This window comes from Mugil cephalus, chromosome 11, assembly GCF_022458985.1.
Source record: "Mugil cephalus isolate CIBA_MC_2020 chromosome 11, CIBA_Mcephalus_1.1, whole genome shotgun sequence".
NCBI classification, from domain to species: Eukaryota; Metazoa; Chordata; class Actinopteri; order Mugiliformes; family Mugilidae; genus Mugil; species Mugil cephalus.
Genome location: NC_061780.1, coordinates 26,281,174 through 26,297,565, shown reverse-complemented (window position 1 = coordinate 26,297,565; position 16,392 = coordinate 26,281,174). Strand labels below are relative to the sequence as shown.

At 41.2% G+C, this 16,392-nt stretch overlaps 4 protein-coding genes across 4 annotated transcripts; 2 read left to right on the top strand and 2 right to left on the bottom strand.

Annotated features, from left to right (window-relative positions):
• Positions 1-291: 291 nt before the first annotated feature.
• Positions 292-3,551, bottom strand: lamtor2 (late endosomal/lysosomal adaptor, MAPK and MTOR activator 2). The gene is made up of 4 exons (XM_047598663.1): positions 3,332-3,551; positions 2,372-2,534; positions 2,204-2,293; positions 292-982 (listed from the first exon to the last, which is right to left on the bottom strand). Exons 1-4 carry the CDS (start codon positions 3,397-3,399, stop codon positions 926-928), a joined length of 378 nt encoding a protein of 125 aa, XP_047454619.1. The 5' UTR covers positions 3,400-3,551; the 3' UTR covers positions 292-925.
• Positions 3,552-3,981: 430 nt separating this feature from the next.
• LOC125016712 (ubiquilin-4-like) lies at positions 3,982-9,285 on the bottom strand. The gene is made up of 7 exons (XM_047599365.1): positions 9,106-9,285; positions 6,936-7,087; positions 6,712-6,839; positions 6,264-6,526; positions 5,822-5,937; positions 5,571-5,733; positions 3,982-5,306 (listed from the first exon to the last, which is right to left on the bottom strand). The coding sequence occupies exons 1-7, from the start codon at positions 9,241-9,243 to the stop codon at positions 5,166-5,168; spliced, it is 1,101 nt and encodes a 366-aa protein (XP_047455321.1). The 5' UTR covers positions 9,244-9,285; the 3' UTR covers positions 3,982-5,165.
• A 510-nt stretch (positions 9,286-9,795) lies between these two features.
• Positions 9,796-11,079, top strand: LOC125016486 (1-phosphatidylinositol phosphodiesterase-like). Its single transcript, XM_047598993.1, has 3 exons — positions 9,796-9,883; positions 9,983-10,052; positions 10,154-11,079. The coding sequence occupies exons 2-3, from the start codon at positions 10,003-10,005 to the stop codon at positions 10,998-11,000; spliced, it is 897 nt and encodes a 298-aa protein (XP_047454949.1). The 5' UTR covers positions 9,796-9,883; positions 9,983-10,002; the 3' UTR covers positions 11,001-11,079.
• Positions 11,080-13,496: 2,417 nt separating this feature from the next.
• tmem176l.4 (transmembrane protein 176l.4) lies at positions 13,497-16,289 on the top strand. Its single transcript, XM_047599778.1, has 6 exons — positions 13,497-13,691; positions 13,775-13,888; positions 14,071-14,127; positions 14,295-14,510; positions 15,688-15,810; positions 15,947-16,289. The coding sequence occupies exons 1-6, from the start codon at positions 13,515-13,517 to the stop codon at positions 15,992-15,994; spliced, it is 735 nt and encodes a 244-aa protein (XP_047455734.1). The 5' UTR covers positions 13,497-13,514; the 3' UTR covers positions 15,995-16,289.
• The last annotated feature ends 103 nt before the right edge of the window (positions 16,290-16,392 follow it).

Below are 16,392 nucleotides of genomic sequence, written 5' to 3'. Positions count from 1 at the left end.
TTCTAAGTGCAGGTGCACGTGTCATCCACCTGGATCTTGCAGGACTAGTGTCTAAAAACCTACAGAAATTCATATTAAAACTCCCTAAGAGTCCTCAACGTTTTCACTGTCTTCACGAAAGTCCAGGTTTTGTTGCTTCAGCTTATTTTATTTATTTTGTATATTTAGTTTTATTTTGCTGCATCCAGTCTTAAAAATGTCAATTTCAATTTAAATCTCCAGCCAATAATTCGAGTCAAGTTAAAGGACTGTGCAGCCTTCAGTCTGAGATGTGTTTAAAATGAGTGGGGACAGTTTTCAATGACTTTATTTATTTCAGGCTTTAAGGTAAATGAATCAAAGCTGCTTGTAGTATGATTATCAACAGAATATTTGCAAAGCAGAGCTGATGATGTAAAACGGTTGTGCGGCAGGTAACAATAAATAAATACGTGTTCAACAGCAGCATCGTGGAAATGCAGCTGTTTTTGTGCATGTAGCGTTGTAAAAGAATAATAATGAAGTTAACACAAATCATGTAAACTACTTCCCTACTGATTTCACATTAAAGACACAGATGCAACGAAATCTAGATCAGAGAGGAAACAGTGGACTGTTTTTCCAAGGACGACTAATTCTGCTCAGAATGAACATGAACCTGATATTTTTTACCTTAATAATAATGACTTACTGTGTAAATTATGATTTGAGGGAGTTTCCAAGAACTTCTTTTGTTTGAAACAAAACAGAACTCTCTCTTTTCGTCACAAATTTGTCTGCAAATGTCAGATTACAATGAGCGAGTAAGAAAAAAACATGGTGGCTTGAGAAGTGCACACACAAGTTCTCCCACTACAGTAGTCCATCCATGAATGACCTGGGTCACATGATGTTTTGGGTTTTTTTTTTCCAGGCAGATAGAAGCAGAGCTGCAGTCAAATCTCCACTACGACGCAGCCACTTGAGTTAACGGTTCCTCCAGGTACTGCACCAGCGCTTCTGCCTACGAACACAACAAACACAGGCCAGTTTAGGAGGTGCCCCCGTCATGTCCCCGTCATGTCCCCGTCGTGTCCCCGTCGTGTCCCATAACCGTCTCTTAACGTCGAGCCTCGATCCGATCTTAAATAAACGAAAGCTCCTCTCCTGCAGATTCCTAGAGGCTTTTCTCCGACGGCTGTCTGAGGGCGGAGCCACGTAATCGATGGCCCGCCCACTTCCTCCAGACTAACTGGTGATTGGTTGACACCGCGTTCTGCTCTAATTCCACCAGTCACAAAGAAATGTTCGATTATACACTAATTCATTTATTTTTTCTACTTTCATCTTCCTACGAGGTCAGTTCACATGGCGGTTGTCATGGCGACTGTCAAGCATCTCGATGTCACATCCTATTTTTATAGCATCAGACCAACAACGCACTCTTGAAATCATGATAATGATAAAAATGTATCTGATTTATAATTTAATTTGGCCCAAGTACCGTTCACTAGGAAAAAGGGGGTGGGGTTTATGGTGACCTATACTGCAGCCAACCACCAGGGGGAGCTCCATATGGCTTCAGAACCATATTACAGAGAGTCTGACCAACCAGGGAACAGAGCGCCTGATTGGTTCTGAGCTGGTCACGTGTTTCATGGGCGCCATGTTAGATACATCTAACCAATATTCACCCATAGAGAAGTGGCAATAACAGAGAATAAAGTTAAAACACGGAGAAAACTCCACCGTTTCCCCAGTGAACAAAAACAGAGAAAGTTATGGAGCAGAAGATTAAAAGGAAGAACTGGATGTCAGCTGATTTCTCTCTATTATGTGATGAGGTAAATGCCAAAGTCTCTCTTTGATGTTTGTTAAGATTTTATATGGAAAAATAAAGTCACACCATCATTAATGTGAACCTTGATCTCAGAAACGCTGCTTTACAAATGAATGAAGTTTGAAGTTAGCCTAGACTCATGCTAGCCTTATGCTAGCTAGTTATCTAGACTTAGACTAAGGCTTAGAAAAATAGCAGCTAGTGTCATATATACTGTGAAACCCATGTGTTCATGTAATTTATGTCCATGTAGACAGACACATTTAACTGATATGTAACTTAACCCGCACCAGAAACTTGCTTGACCAGAAACTGGTGCCACTGTTTTCCATAATGGCTACCTACCTAACAGGTGAATAAAAAGTATATCATGTAAAAAGTAAATAATAAAAAAATAACTCTTACCTTGGCTTTAAGCATCCCAAAGCCCACGGTCTCTTTGGCGTACATACACAGCAGTAAGTTAGCTACTCGTGTAATGGCCACTCGTCCTTCCTGAGAGAGAAACACAACCAGAACATCAGACTCATCACTAATCTGAGATCAGTTTCAGAGGAGTCGGGGGAAACTTACCATACAGTCCATGAGAATGAATTTGAGTTTGTCTTCGTTGAAGGCCTGGTGGCCGTTCTTGTCGTAGGCCGCCCAGATGTTGCTGGCGATGGCGGCCGTCACTCGTGCGTCAGTGTCTCCGTACCCAGAGTACGCCAGCAGTGAACCCTCATTATTCAGCAAACTGGTGGAAAATACAAATACAACCATGAGCTGTCAGTGAGTTCATTTAATCTGTTCAGCTTAGGATGTCCCAATTAATTTCATTTGTCTCCTGATCCAAGGATCTTTTAATTGTTGAGTATCGGCTGATCTGATCTTAAATAAACTAAATTCCTCTCATGGAGATTTCTAAAGTCTTTAGTCTCCTAGTTAGGTAGTTTTAATAGAAGAAATTTGCATTAACTATTATGAATTATGCACACTATTTTTTTTTATGTAGGTGAATTAAATGCACATTAAACACATAATATTACACAAAGTTTATAGAAAAACTCTAAATGCAGCATTTCACAGATTTACTGAATTTATTACTAATTAATTAATTTTTAAAAATATTTTGAATATTTTCCTTTAAATTAAATAATACACTCTTTAAAAAAAATATTTATGAGCTGTAAAGTGTTGTGAACTATTGGCTCTAATATAAATTAGAAATTCATCCTTCAAATGAATAAATTATAAAATGACTGATTGATTATAAATATATTTTAAGTGTGTTTAGCTCATAACAACGCAGAATTTTTAGCAAAACACTGTAAAAGAACGTATTTTCAGCAGCTAAATACAGACTGGTGGACTAATAACAGGTATTGTCAGGTCGTGGCCAAACATTTGTCAGCCTTTTCAAATTAAATTGTATTCTATGCATGTCAAAAACTCTTTTAATACAGCTGTTAAACGTTAAACTACACTCATGTAAAACAACCTGAACTCTTGTTCCTATTAGCATGTGGCTAGCTGCTAGCTTGGGGTACTTACAGTGTGCTTTGGACTCCGTTTGTGTTCGCTTGGCTGAGAACCTGCGTCAGCGCCTTCGGTCGTAACATTTCCGTTCACCCACTGATGTATTAAACTAATAGAAATAATAATAATGCGTTTTAAATTTAATTAATTATTATGTTTAAACTGCCAAACTCCGAAGCGCACAGCCAAGTCAGGTGACTGTGTTGTTTTCTTCCTGTTCCGGGTTTACTGCCTCCGTTCGCAATGCAAATTGGGAAATGTAGGCATTTGATGACAATCCAAAAATACTCGGTTTACGACAGAAAAGCGATCTTTATTCAAATATATTTACACATTTACCACGTTTGGGTAAAGATATGTTGTGTAGTTGAGTATTTTAATATTTCAACTGCTCAACTTCGCCTTTTGATTTAATATTCTGAGGCCCTTTTTTCTTCAAATTGGTTCATTTACCTGAATAAACAAGTACGAGTATAGGATATCCATTTATTCATATCCATATCATTTTTTTCTACTTTAAAGACTTGTGTGATTGACCACAGATGTTTTCAATCATTTTTATAAAGAAATGTAGAAAGTTCTGAGCATCTAGCAGCACTGTATATGTAATATTGGCATTTCCAATTATTTCTATAGGTACCTACACAGAAAAACAGACTGACAAAGAAATTAAATAAACTTTTATTTAGTTTTCATAGGTGCATTATTATACAAGTTGGACTTTTCAAACGTCACCAGAAGCAGCAACTAAGGCCAAATTGAATTTTTTTAATTAAAGTTTAAACTCCACCGTCAAGAGTACGTTTTATTTATTTATTTTTTTGCCGTACATGCAAATAATTTATTAGATTAAAAACTTTATATATTCCCCAATAGGCAGACATACATACAATAGATTTCACAGATCATTTTGTAACGGTTATATTAACAGATAAAGAAAATCCGGTGTGTACACAGTCTATCAATGCTGTGATAAAACCAGAGAATTTAAAGGGACACCTCCCCAGGTAAATAGTTCTCCGGTTGTCCTCTTCCACTTTTTGTATTGCACTATTGAAGAATCGAGAATGTCGCGGCTTTGGTCCCAGCCTCAAGAAAAAAAACAAACAAAGAAAAAAGTTGCACTTACTCCTCCTACTAGAACCATAAAAGGCACAAACCCACAAACAAGACAAAGTACTGAGAAAGAACAGCGACAGGATGGAAATATGAAGCGGAACATGTTGTTTGAGTTCTTAAATGGAGACAGAAATGAGAACCAGTGAGGGGTTAATGTCAGCTTCAGACTACAGTTTTTGAATTTTGTCAGATAATACAGACTCAAACTCTTCCTGTTACATGCTGATCTCAAACCAATCATCCAATCATCATCTTCCCTTCTGCCTCAACCTCTGTGATACTGCGAAGAAGAATGGGAATGATAAAGGCTGAATTGAGAAAAGAATAAGAAAAGAAATAACCCGTCTGTGCTCTACCATCTCTGAGCCCACGGCCCAGTTTCTGTCTGGTCGTTCTATTTTCATGGTGTTATTGCGTAATCTGGCTCACGCCTCAACCGTGAGAACTCCCCGGCTCTAAAGTTAGCAGAGAACCACCTGAACACCATCCAAATTAAATTCTGTTAAGTTACGATTAAACGTCGGTGATATCAAGAAGCCGTCATGTGGCGGCTTCTAGTCGGAGGAACACGGTGGTAATGATGGTCGGACCTAAATGTGTCGGAGACTCCCTCTAGACCGGCAGAAGTGACTGAAGACCTGAGGTCTGGTCAGACTCCCGTGTGAATAGAGGACTAGGCTATTTTGTTTTTATCGTTGTTCCGTCCTGAGACCCAGGGTTTAACAGAGAGTCAGGCCAGCAGCCTCTCGATGGCAGCGTTCACATCCCCTCCCGTGGCGATCAGCGCCTGCAGGTTGGCCTCGCGGTTGATGAAGCCCATGGCGTTCAGCTGATCGAGCTGCTGCTGGAATCGAACCTCCGGTGTCTGGAGCTGGGAGGAGGAGGAGACGGAAGAGACGTGAGACGTGATTCATTATCTTGTATCACAACGTTTGATGCAGACGACTGGTCTTTAATGGACTGTCGGGGTGAGGGAAGTGTTTTCACTTCAGAAATCAATGAGTCTTTACACAAACTAAATTAAAACAGACAAATTCAGTGCTTGAGGTTCTTTAATTTCCTTCCATTGTTGTGTCAGTATCTCACTCGTGAGCTCACAAGCAGAAAACACGTGACTAATTAAGATGTAACATACTGATGAGCCTCTGCCTGAAAACATCTGTAGCATCTGCTGCATGAGCTGCTGCTGCGAAGCACTTGATCCGGACGCAGTAGAGGGAGCGGGAGGGGTCACTGGAGGGACGATGCCCCCTGAGACGGGAGGGACTGGAGGGACTGTGAGACCTCCGGGAGACATCCTAAAGACGAGAGCAACACGGGAGCCGAGTCAGATGACTGACTAAGTTCTTACTACCATTTTATTGTCATGATGTGTGCAGCTGGTACCTGGTCATGAATCCTGGGGCTTCTGTCTGTAAGACCTGCAGACCTTGCTGGATCTGCACCAGGGCCTGCATGACTCTGGGGTTGGTCAGTGTTGACAGAGTTTCAGGATTCTGCATCTGCTCGAACACAAATAGGACACAAATCTAAACCCTGGAGAGGTATGGTGCACGCATGGATAAAATAAGAATAATACTGGTAGGCCTGCATGCATTCCCCATGGAGCATTAGAAGTTTTGGCTGCTGTGCAACTGTAAGAATTCATATAACACAAACAGAGAGGGGCTGAGGCAGTGCAGGAAAAAGAGAAGCTGGTTTCTACTGATGCACAGTCCTGCACGCTTTATATTCCTGCACCTTGCACCAGAAATTCCACCTGGGATTATGTTAAGTGCAGGAGCAGCGAGAAATGAAAACTTAAAGGTTTTGAAAACAACGCTCTGACCTGTCTCATGAGCTCAGGGTTGTTCAGCATGCTGGCAGCTTCTGGGTTTCGTTCCAGCAGCTGCTGCATCTGAGGGCTCCCCCCCATCATCTGCCTCATCAGCTCCGGGTTGGACATCATGTTCTGGACGAGCGGGCTCCCCATGACCTGAGACATCATCTGCGGGTTGGACATCAGCTGCCTCTGCACCTGCTGCTGCATCTCCAGGAAGCTGGACGAACCGCTGCCCAGACCCAGCAAGCTGGACAGGTCACCGAGCCCCCCTGAGGAGGAGAGCTGAAGATCAGATTCCAACAGGTTGATGTGGAACTTCTACGTGATGTTTTGCTAGACAATTCATTTGTGTAACGGCTGAAATAAAGAAGTCTGTTCATACCATCAACATTCATTCACAGAATCAAGGAAAGAGATGAGATGTTGGGGGGTATGGGGATGATCCGTTTCTTACCTGCTGCACTTGCAGGTTGTGTCGGTGTCTGACTTGTGCTGTCTGCTACAGTGGGGCTGGACCGTCTGGGGGTCTCTTGAGATGTTTGAGAACTGGAGCTAGGCTGAGGTGCGGCGGCAGCCGTTGATCTTAGGAGAGAAAGCAACCGTCTTTCAATAAAAAACACAACAGGCTTGAGTTTTTTTTTTGCCTTAACCTGCACATGTCTCATGCGTCGTACTTACTTTGGGGCGGCCTTGATGACAAGATGGACGGTGAGCCCGTCTTTGATGCCATGCTGTTTTAAAGAGTCCCCGTCCTTCAGAACCTTCCCAGCAAATATCAACACCAGCTGCTCCTGATTTGCATTGAACTTTTTGGATATTTCCTGTTTGAACTGGAGGAAGGAAAGAAGAGGAGATTACAACGATGGTACAGTTGAATTAGTTCCTAATTTGTGATTTTTCTACTAAAATATCAATAAATTCAGTAGGGACGTCCCGATCAAGTTTTCTTGACCCCTGATCCAAGCTGTAATATTAAATATCAGCCAATTCAATAGTACAGATCTGATCCCAAATGTCCTAAGGTTCATCTCCTGTGGATTCCTAAAGTCTTTCCTTGTCCAGTCGACTGGATTCAGTCCAATAAATGGTTCTAAGTTAATGTAGTGTGGAGAGGGGAGCTCGTACCTTGTACCTCGTACCCAATCTGCTACTACCTCCTCTGTAAATCTCAAATGTTCAGGCCCTTTTTTAAGAGCTACAGAGGTGAAACTTTCTAAAACCTTTATTATCTTAGTTTCTCCTTTGCACACATTAAGCTAATTCCTCTGTAAACTTAAAAGGCCACACATGGAGGCAAACAATAAACTGGTAATATTTGTGGTTCTCAACATCGGAGCCAAACACAACCAATTACACTGCCATTTGTCCATAGCCAACACAATGTAATCTCTGAGGCAAGTAGCTGTGGACAGACAGGAGACTTTTTGATCCAGAAACCGAACAGAAGGATATACCATCGCATTAACGTCATCAGTTTACAGTGTAAACAGTTGGTTAATAGTTCCACGGATCACTATCAAAGAATGGGTGAGGATTATCAGCACCAGGTTTGCTCAATAATTCAGGTCAACAGCACTACACCCAGAGGTAAATTTACCTGTCGGCAAACTGCCAATCCAAAAAGTGGACCATAATGTCAGATAAGCAAATTGATCACAAATTTAACTGCATTTATTCATGTGCTTATTGCAAGAACGCTCAAACATCTTTCTTTGCAGGTTGACAAGACAAATCATTTAGGAACCACAGTCTTAATCTTTAATGGTCTTTATCTTGTATCTAGTTGATTGTTGGTTGACTTTATTGACTTCCAATTACCTTTTAAAGGACAATCAACACATAGAAACACAGATCTCGATACAGTGTTTTCTACTTTCACACTATCACTGACAACCAGTGGCAACCCTAGGATCTAAGGGCCACAGGCAAAGTTGTACGTGTACTAACCATCTAGTCCAAACTAGCAAACTATCAGTATTATCATATGCACTGTAGGGACTTTGTTGTTTTAAGAGGGCTATGTGTTGAAATGCTAAATATGCCAAACGGTAGCAATATGGGGGCCCCAAACCATTGCTTGGTTTGCCAGTTTGCCAGCTTCTATTCAAACTAAAGGATAAAATTTGTTCCATATAATACACAATCTGAACCAATTACTGAATTCATCACAGGGTAATAACAAAGTGACTTTAGAGACAGAGTGTGGTCATCACACACTGTGCAAAAGTGTGTTTTTGATAGAAGAATAAAATAATAAAAAACATAAAATATAAGATGATCCTCTACTGATCCCACAGTTGGGAAATTTGCAGTGTTACAACAAGTACAAGTAAAATGTGGGCAGTAAAACTGTATAAGAAGTTGGAAATAAAAATATATAAGTTCTCTAGAAAGTGAGTCATAACTGCACTGGCTTTGATTTTTAAAGTTCATTCCAGTTACTTGTTATTCCTCTTCATATTATGGCCGTGTGAAGATTTATAAAATTGTAAAATAAATAAATAAAAATGTTTAAAATTGAAAGTAAAGCAACAGCTACCAAATAAATGTATACACTAATGATGTCATTTAAATATCGCGATATTTCAACACGACTACTTTTAACATACGCACGCTTAGCTGGCAGGTCACAAATTGGTCAAGACAGTACTGACTTAACCAGGAGTAAATTCACGAAGGTTAATTACTGTGAAATAAGTAAAAAAAAAAAAAATAATAAAATAAAATAAAATAAATACTGAAAGCTACGATTTGGACAAGCTAACTGCGTTTATGTCATGTATCCTATGCTAACTAGCTTCGGCTCATTTAATGGATACGAGATGTAGAAAACCGTACAATAACGAACCTCAGCGACGGAAGAATCTTCCGAAATATTAATTTCCTCTTTTCCTCCCGGGGCTTTGACAGTAACGACTATCGTGGAGCCTCCAGCAGCAACGTTTTCATCAACTTTGGTAGCCTCGGCGCTGCCTTTATCAGCCATCTTTGCTTCGTCTTCTTCTTCGTCTTCTTCTTTGTCATTTCCGGCAGAGCTGACGCTGCGTCTCCGTGATTCTGCCACCTTTCGTTTGTTACTGAAACAGCAACTCAAACCATGCAATGAAATTCTAAATCTTGGAGTAAAGACTTCGATAAACTTTAATGAAATGGCTTGGTCACGGTACTTTAGCTGCACATAACTATGAATGTGACAGAAAGGTGAGCTTTTGTAAGGCTGCAGATGACCTTTTAATTGCTATGTTAAGAAAATTAAAATGTTATATCTACTTTTTTTTTACACCTCTACATTTGTCTCTTATTTTTTGGTTTCCTTGGCCCTCACTGCTCAGCTAAGTCATTGTCTTCTCACGTTGCACAGGCGTGGCTGCTCGCATTCTTGGTAGAAATCAACTCTAATCTAATTCAGTGTATTGTTTCCTTTAAAGGAGCCGCCTTCTCAAACACTGCAAACTGCACAACATGTAGAAATATGTTTGATTTCCCCACATCTAGTCCAACCTATGAGTGATATTTGTAGTCCACACCTAACACTTTTCTGATAACCAAACAATATAAATTTAGGATTTTCTGTTGCACTGCTCACATTCAGACCACTGCAGTGGTGAAATTGTCCTGGCTTGAAGGTAAAGTAGAAAATAGTTTTGTTGAGCTTGAATAATTAATCAGTAATTATGTGTTTCATGTGAAATTACTTTGTGGTGATAAATGTAACTATCTGCTAGATTGTCACAGTTCTGCAAGAATGAGGGCTGGTCGGTGTCTGCTTTTCCACTGTCTTCTGCTGTCCGTCACGTAAGTAGAACGTTAAAGCAAAATACGTGGATGATTTGTGGTTTTCGTCTGCAGCTCGGTGAAATTGCTGCAATTTCTCAAATCTCCCTCTCACTCACCAGCTCGCTGTGCCGCGGCGAAGACCTGTGTTTCAACGACAATGACGACGTCGTGATGCCGGCGTCCTACAACATTCCATGGATGGCAGACGTCCAGGACTTCCGCACCCTCTCCCTCGTCACCATCCCGGGCACTCACGACACCATGGCTCTGTACGGAGGCCCGGAGCTAGAATGCCAGTCCATGACCCTGATGAACCAGCTGAGGGCCGGGATCCGTTTCCTGGATCTCAAAGTGTTCGGGCTTGGTAACACCCTCTACGTCATGCATGGCGTGATATACCAGCACAGCACTTTGAAAGACGTTGTGGACACTGTCAGAGCCTTCCTGGCAGAGTTTAAGAGCGAGGCCGTGCTCATTAGAGTGCAACCAGAGTCGTTTGAGAAGAGCACGGTCAATGAGATGGTGCAGAGTCTGATTGGCGGCGACCAGAATGTGTGGGTGAACTCTGGCATGCCGAACATGGGTCAGGTCAGGGGGAAAATTGTCTTTGTGCAGAGAAGCACCTTCACACTGGGAATTCCCTTCATCGACACCAATTTGAGCGGCAACAATGAGGTTAGCAACATTCAAAACAAAGACAACAGTATAATCAAACAGCTGAACCGAGCCACTGAGGCCTGTGGAGGTGACAACGCTGTTGTGACCTTCACGAGCGGCACTGGCTTCGGTACTTTCTGGGGAATGTTTCTGACTCCAAAGAGAGTGGCTGAGAGGGTGAACCCCTGGCTCAACCAGTACCTGAGGCAGTTTTTCCCCAATCAGCCCAGACCGTGCTTTGGTGTCATCGCCATGGACTTCCCTGGCTTTGACCTCATTCAGACTGTCATCAGTTTGAACTGGTGGTAGCAGCTGATCCTCTCCTCACCAATGTCGACTGTAACAGCATTTGACTTGATGACAGAAATAAATTTGGTCTCCTCTTTAATGTGAAGCCTCATCTTTCATTTCAATTGATATTCTCTGGAACCATTTAAGTGTGTATGAATCGTGTGACTGCAGGTATGAAGGTGAAACATGGATGTGGATAAGGTGATGAAGATGGAGCCTGATGCCTCTGGGTTCAAATCCCAGGTGTCTAGGTTTCGTTGGGTTTCAGATTCTAAATTGGAGTGTGAATGGTTGACTGTCGTTATGTGCTACACCTGACCTGTGGAGACCAGGTCCAGGGTGCACCCCACCTCTGGCCCAATGATAGAATAAACTAGAATAGAATTATTGTCATTATGCAGGGCATAACGATATTACAGAGCTTTTCCTTTTCACACAAAGTATATACAAAACAGTGTGCAAAACAGAAGGTTTAAAATACTAAAAATATTAAGACATAAGACAACATTTATTTATCCCACGTACGGGAAATTACCACACAATTAGGATGATCAAATTTGGAAAAATGTACAAAATATAGAAGAATACAGCAGCATTCTGACGTTCGATAGATAGAAGGTGAAATGAAAAATAAATAATTCAGTAAGGTGTGAAGTAATCGTCAGACTGTGGGCTTTTATTCGTTATAGGGTTAAGTCTTCAACTTCCTGGGGGTTGGTGTTTATGGGAAATGATCTGTTTCTTCTCCTGTTATCGTTGATCCCAAACAATAACCGTGCAGCCAAACACACAAGCTCGGTTACAAGGGGATTTCAGCAGTTCTAAACCATTTCGATTTGCCACGTAAGTATTTTTATTATTATTATTATTTTAAAACGTTTGACTCTGTAAGGCTGCCGAATTAAATAAAGAAATCACAGGTTTGTTTATTAATTAACGACCTCGCTGGAAGATTTTTATTTTTTTTTTTGGGGGGGGGGGGCTAAACGGTAAATGTTTGGCGTGTTTAAAACGACAAAAACATAATTTAACGCGATGGCGAAGGGGACGTTTGGATTAAAGTAAATAAAGTATAACTCCCAGAAGACGCTGATGCTGCTCAGTGCTGCCACTAGAGGCTTTAAACAGCATTTATGTCGAGTAATATTTCACTATTGTCACATTTAATAAATATATATGTATATATATATACCAGCTGCTTCGGATATTAAGATTATTATTTATTTTAAAGCCATTTTAAATGTTACGAAAGAATATCCTCCATGCGTTTTAGTAATTTAGCCACCGGCCAGCGGGGGCAGCACTGAGCTCACTGCGGCTGTGTGTGCGTGAGAGAGACAGGATAGAAGGAGAAGATGAACGACGATTCATATTTACTTTACAACTTTAAAATGGAAGGTACACGCTTCAAATACAACAGTCCTGCGTTAAATATTAGTTTCTATACTGTTGTAGTTTTCAATTGTTGTCAGAGAACTGGAAACTGATGATTATTTTAGAGGATGTAGTTAATGTAAATCATTTTGTGGAGGATAAAATTTGTTAGTAATATTGGAAGACAACAGGAGGGTTAAACAGTTTTTTCTTTCAGGACATGATGCACATTTTGGAACAAGAATAGAATAGTTTATTTGTCATCAGCACAGGTAGATTATAGTACATTAGAGAACAGGTAGATTACTCTACAGGTAGATTATAGTACATTAGAGAACAGGTAGATTACTCTACAGGTAGATTATAGTACATTAGAGAACAGGTAGATTCAACATCACTTTATTGATCCCCACAGAGAAAGTGTTTTGTCCAAGAGTCCGAAGATAAGAAAGAACATATATGAAGCAGACATAAGAGTCAAAAGAAAAGAAAATAATCTTAAAGGTAGGATAAGAATGAGATAGTAAGAATTACCTATGTGTATATATATATATATATATATATATATATATATATATATATAGATAGATAGATAGATAGATAGATAGATAGATAGATAGGGGCTGATAATAAAAATATGAAATGAAATGACAGCTCAGCTGCACATAAAACACTCTTAACCACTAATACGAAGAAAAATAAGGTTAAAATAAAATAGAAAATGGTGTAAGCAAAATATGTACAGAGTTATCATTCTGAACAATTTACAAAAATAGTTGGCAACACAGTATGCAAGGTGGTCCGGTGGTTTCTCTCTCTCTCCCTCCCCACCCTGGGGTGAGCTGGACGTCTCCTATTTCAATTGCACTTTGTTCTAATGATGAGTTGTTATCTGAGAGCGGGTGATTCAACCAGAATCCTCATTTGGGAACAAACAGTGAGCCACGATAATAGGAGCCAGCTAACGCTGAATAGCAGCTCCTTCATGTAAAACAGGACTGTTTTATTAGAAGGTGTGGAGTGGGAATATTCCAACGTAGCTGATTCCTCCTTAGACGCTGAATGAAACCATGACCAAAACACATCACTTACAGATTTAACAAGTGCAAAGAGATTTAAACGCTGCCTGATCTCTTTCAGCCTCCTGGAGCCGACAGGATGTCTGTGACCGTGAGTAAGGCCGATGGAGTCACTGTGTTCACTCTGACCTCTGACCCCCAAAGCCCCTGGCCTCCCCTGTGCCAGATCCTCAAGAGCCTTTGCTACAGCCCGATGTGCTGCTCCGTGTCTTCTCAGCTGAGGAGCATCCAGGGAAGGTCTCAGTCTGTACTGGGGGTGAGTTGCAACCTTCAGTGCTTCGGGTCTTTTTTTCTTTTTACTTCAAATGTCAGATTTTAGTTCCCGTGTCTCTTTCACAGGTTCTGCAGATTCTGGTTGGGTTGGTCAACATTGGCTTTGGAGCCATCCTCTTCAACGGCCCATCTGCAACGTTAATGTGGTACACCGGGTATCCTTTTTGGCTCGGAGTCTTGGTAAGAAACCTGATGCTGGATTAGATTTCTTGTCTCTTTCCCCCCCCCCTTGTCTTTAAAATAAAGTTTCTCTTGTGTTTTAACCAGGAACGAACCTGTTCGCTCCCAAGCATCTGCAGTGTTTGCGTGAAACCATGAATCTTACATGATATATTCACCTTTTTTATCTTTTATTTTTGTAGTACATTCTCTTTGGCATAATGTGCATTGTGTCTGAGAAGTACCCCAGTCCATGTCTGGTGAGTAATTGTAACAACGCTGCATGAAATGTTGCAGGAATTTTCTAAATCATTCTTAGAAAATTCCTGCAACATTTCATGCAGCATTGTAATGCCAGCATTTTGCACATTTTGTGTATTGCACACTGTTTATTCTCTGGTTGTTAATAAACTGTCTTGTACTTTAGGTGGTGATGAACACGATTGTGAATCTGGCAGGAATCGCCTTTGCCATCACAGGCATTGTGTTGTACAGCGTGTCAGTGGCAGAGGTATATTTGTCGCGGGATTGCAGCCGTGATTATGACTATTATTCCTGGCAGCATCACCCAACAACACCGAGCCCGTCTTCTGAGGAGGAGCTCATAATAAAGAGATGCGAGGAGGGAAGAGAAATTACCTTGGTAAGTTATTTTACAGATATTGTTTTTACAGATCCACAGTCACCGTCTCCAGAGCTGCTTTTAGCCGACGTGCTGGTTGGACAAAAGAAGCACGGGCACATTCGTCTGAGCTGATATTTGTAGATATATTAGTAGATTGTTTCAGGAGCAGCTGACCAGTCTGAAAGGATCATTATTATTAATGTTTGTGACTACACAAACAGAATGTTTGCAGTAGCAGGCAGATTTGCGTTGATCTTTATTACACCTCTACCAAGACAAATACACTCACAGGCCACTTGGAGTGCAATGAACTCATTGTCATGTTCCAGAAACCAGTTTGAGATGATCTGAGCTTTGTGACATGGTGCATTATCCTGCTGGAAGTAGCCGTCAGAAGATGGTCCACTGGGATCATAAAGGGATGGACATGGTCAGCAACAATACCTTCACACCATTACACCACCACCACCAGCCTGAACCGTTGATACAAGGCAGGATGGATCCATGCTTTCATGTTGTTTAAGTCAAATTCTGACCCTGACATCTGAATGTAGCAGCTGAAATCGAGACTCATCAGACCAGGCAACGTTTTTCCAGTTTTCTATTGTCCAGTGTTGGTGAGCCTGTGTGAACTGTAGTCTCAGTCTCCTGTTCTTAGCTGACAGGAGTGGCCCCCGGTGTGGTCTTCTGCTGCTGTAGCCCATCTTCTTCAAGGTTGGACGTGTTGTGCATTCAGAGATGGTTTTCTGCATTCCTTGGTTGGAACCAGTGGTTATTTGAGTTACTGTTGCCTTTCTATCATCTCCAACCAGTCTGCCCATTCTCCTCTGACCTCTCACATCAACAACTGCTGCTCACTGGATATTTCCTCTTTTGGGGACCATTCTCTGTTAAACCCTTGAGATGGTTGTGTGTGTAAATCCCAGTAGATCAGCAGTTTCTGAAATACTCAGACCAACTGGTCTGTCATCAACAACCAGACTTCCCCTTTCTTCCTCATTCTGATGCTCGGTTTAAACTTCATCAAGTTGTCTTGATCTCCTCTACATGTAAAAAATGTATTAAATTGCAGCCATGTGATTGGCTGATTAGATATTTGTGTTCACAGGCGATTGAACAGGTGTACCTAATAAAGTGGCAAGTGGGTATACGTCCATGTACTTGAAAGGAAACTCTGGTGTTTGTGTCCCGTCAGATTCTCGTCTACGGCATCTACGGTGTGGTGATCGTGTTGACGGCCCTGGAGCTCTGCGTCGTCATTAGCGCCACCGTGTTGGGGATCAAGTCTCTGAAAAGAAGAGGAAAGGAGCAGAACCAGGTAGAGGAAGATCAAATATGTCCTGGTGTCAAACCTTTCAGTCAGAACGTATGAGGTTACTACGGTCTGTTAGAAGAAAAGGCCACGTATTTTATTCTGATATTCACGTTCCAAATGTTATATTTGTGTCTTTCAGAGTGCTGATGACCTAGAACAGAGCAAACCACTGCTGGAGGAAGCCTAAATGTCTTTAACCCTGCATGTTTATACCACTGACTCGAAGTATAACGCAGTGCCAGTGATTTAGACTCATTCACAAAGTATACCCTTCATATTCTGGCTCCTTTCTGAGTTGTACACACATTTCAGTCTCATTTTAACTGCCTCCAGTCATCCAGTAATATTCTGCAGAACTCCTTGTGTTTGCTTTTAAAAGGGAGCTTCCGTAGGTATGTGTGGCTTTCTTGGTGTATTTTTTCTTTTTGTTATTTTAGGGCCTTGAGTGAAGCTCAAAAACTTGAATAAAGGCGTCGACACTACCGACTTTTGCATGTTTCATTACTGCTTATATTTTCATATGATATGAAGCTTTAAATGTGACAGACGGCTGAATTTGTTCACCTCTCTTGTGGGTTGATGAAG

Excerpts from the sequence above, each read along its gene's own strand:
- lamtor2 (XM_047598663.1), bottom strand. The coding sequence starts at position 3,399 with ATGTTACGACCGAAGGCGCTGACGCAGGTTCTCAGCCAAGCGAACACA. Across the intron at positions 2,535-3,331 it reads AACGGAGTCCAAAGCACACT|TTTGCTGAATAATGAGGGTT; the intron begins GTAAGTACCCCA and ends ATTTTCCACCAG. Across the intron at positions 2,294-2,371 it reads TCATTCTCATGGACTGTATG|GAAGGACGAGTGGCCATTAC; the intron begins GTAAGTTTCCCC and ends TTTCTCTCTCAG.
- LOC125016712 (XM_047599365.1), bottom strand. The coding sequence starts at position 9,243 with ATGGCTGATAAAGGCAGCGCCGAGGCTACCAAAGTTGATGAAAACGTT. Across the intron at positions 7,088-9,105 it reads AAGATTCTTCCGTCGCTGAG|TTCAAACAGGAAATATCCAA; the intron begins GTTCGTTATTGT and ends TCCTTCCTCCAG. Across the intron at positions 6,527-6,711 it reads ACAACCTGCAAGTGCAGCAG|GGGGGCTCGGTGACCTGTCC; the intron begins GTAAGAAACGGA and ends TCTCCTCCTCAG.
- LOC125016486 (XM_047598993.1), top strand. The coding sequence starts at position 10,003 with ATGAGGGCTGGTCGGTGTCTGCTTTTCCACTGTCTTCTGCTGTCCGTC. Across the intron at positions 10,053-10,153 it reads TGTCTTCTGCTGTCCGTCAC|CTCGCTGTGCCGCGGCGAAG; the intron begins GTAAGTAGAACG and ends CTCACTCACCAG.
- tmem176l.4 (XM_047599778.1), top strand. The coding sequence starts at position 13,515 with ATGTCTGTGACCGTGAGTAAGGCCGATGGAGTCACTGTGTTCACTCTG. Across the intron at positions 13,692-13,774 it reads GGTCTCAGTCTGTACTGGGG|GTTCTGCAGATTCTGGTTGG; the intron begins GTGAGTTGCAAC and ends TCTCTTTCACAG. Across the intron at positions 14,128-14,294 it reads AGTACCCCAGTCCATGTCTG|GTGGTGATGAACACGATTGT; the intron begins GTGAGTAATTGT and ends CTTGTACTTTAG.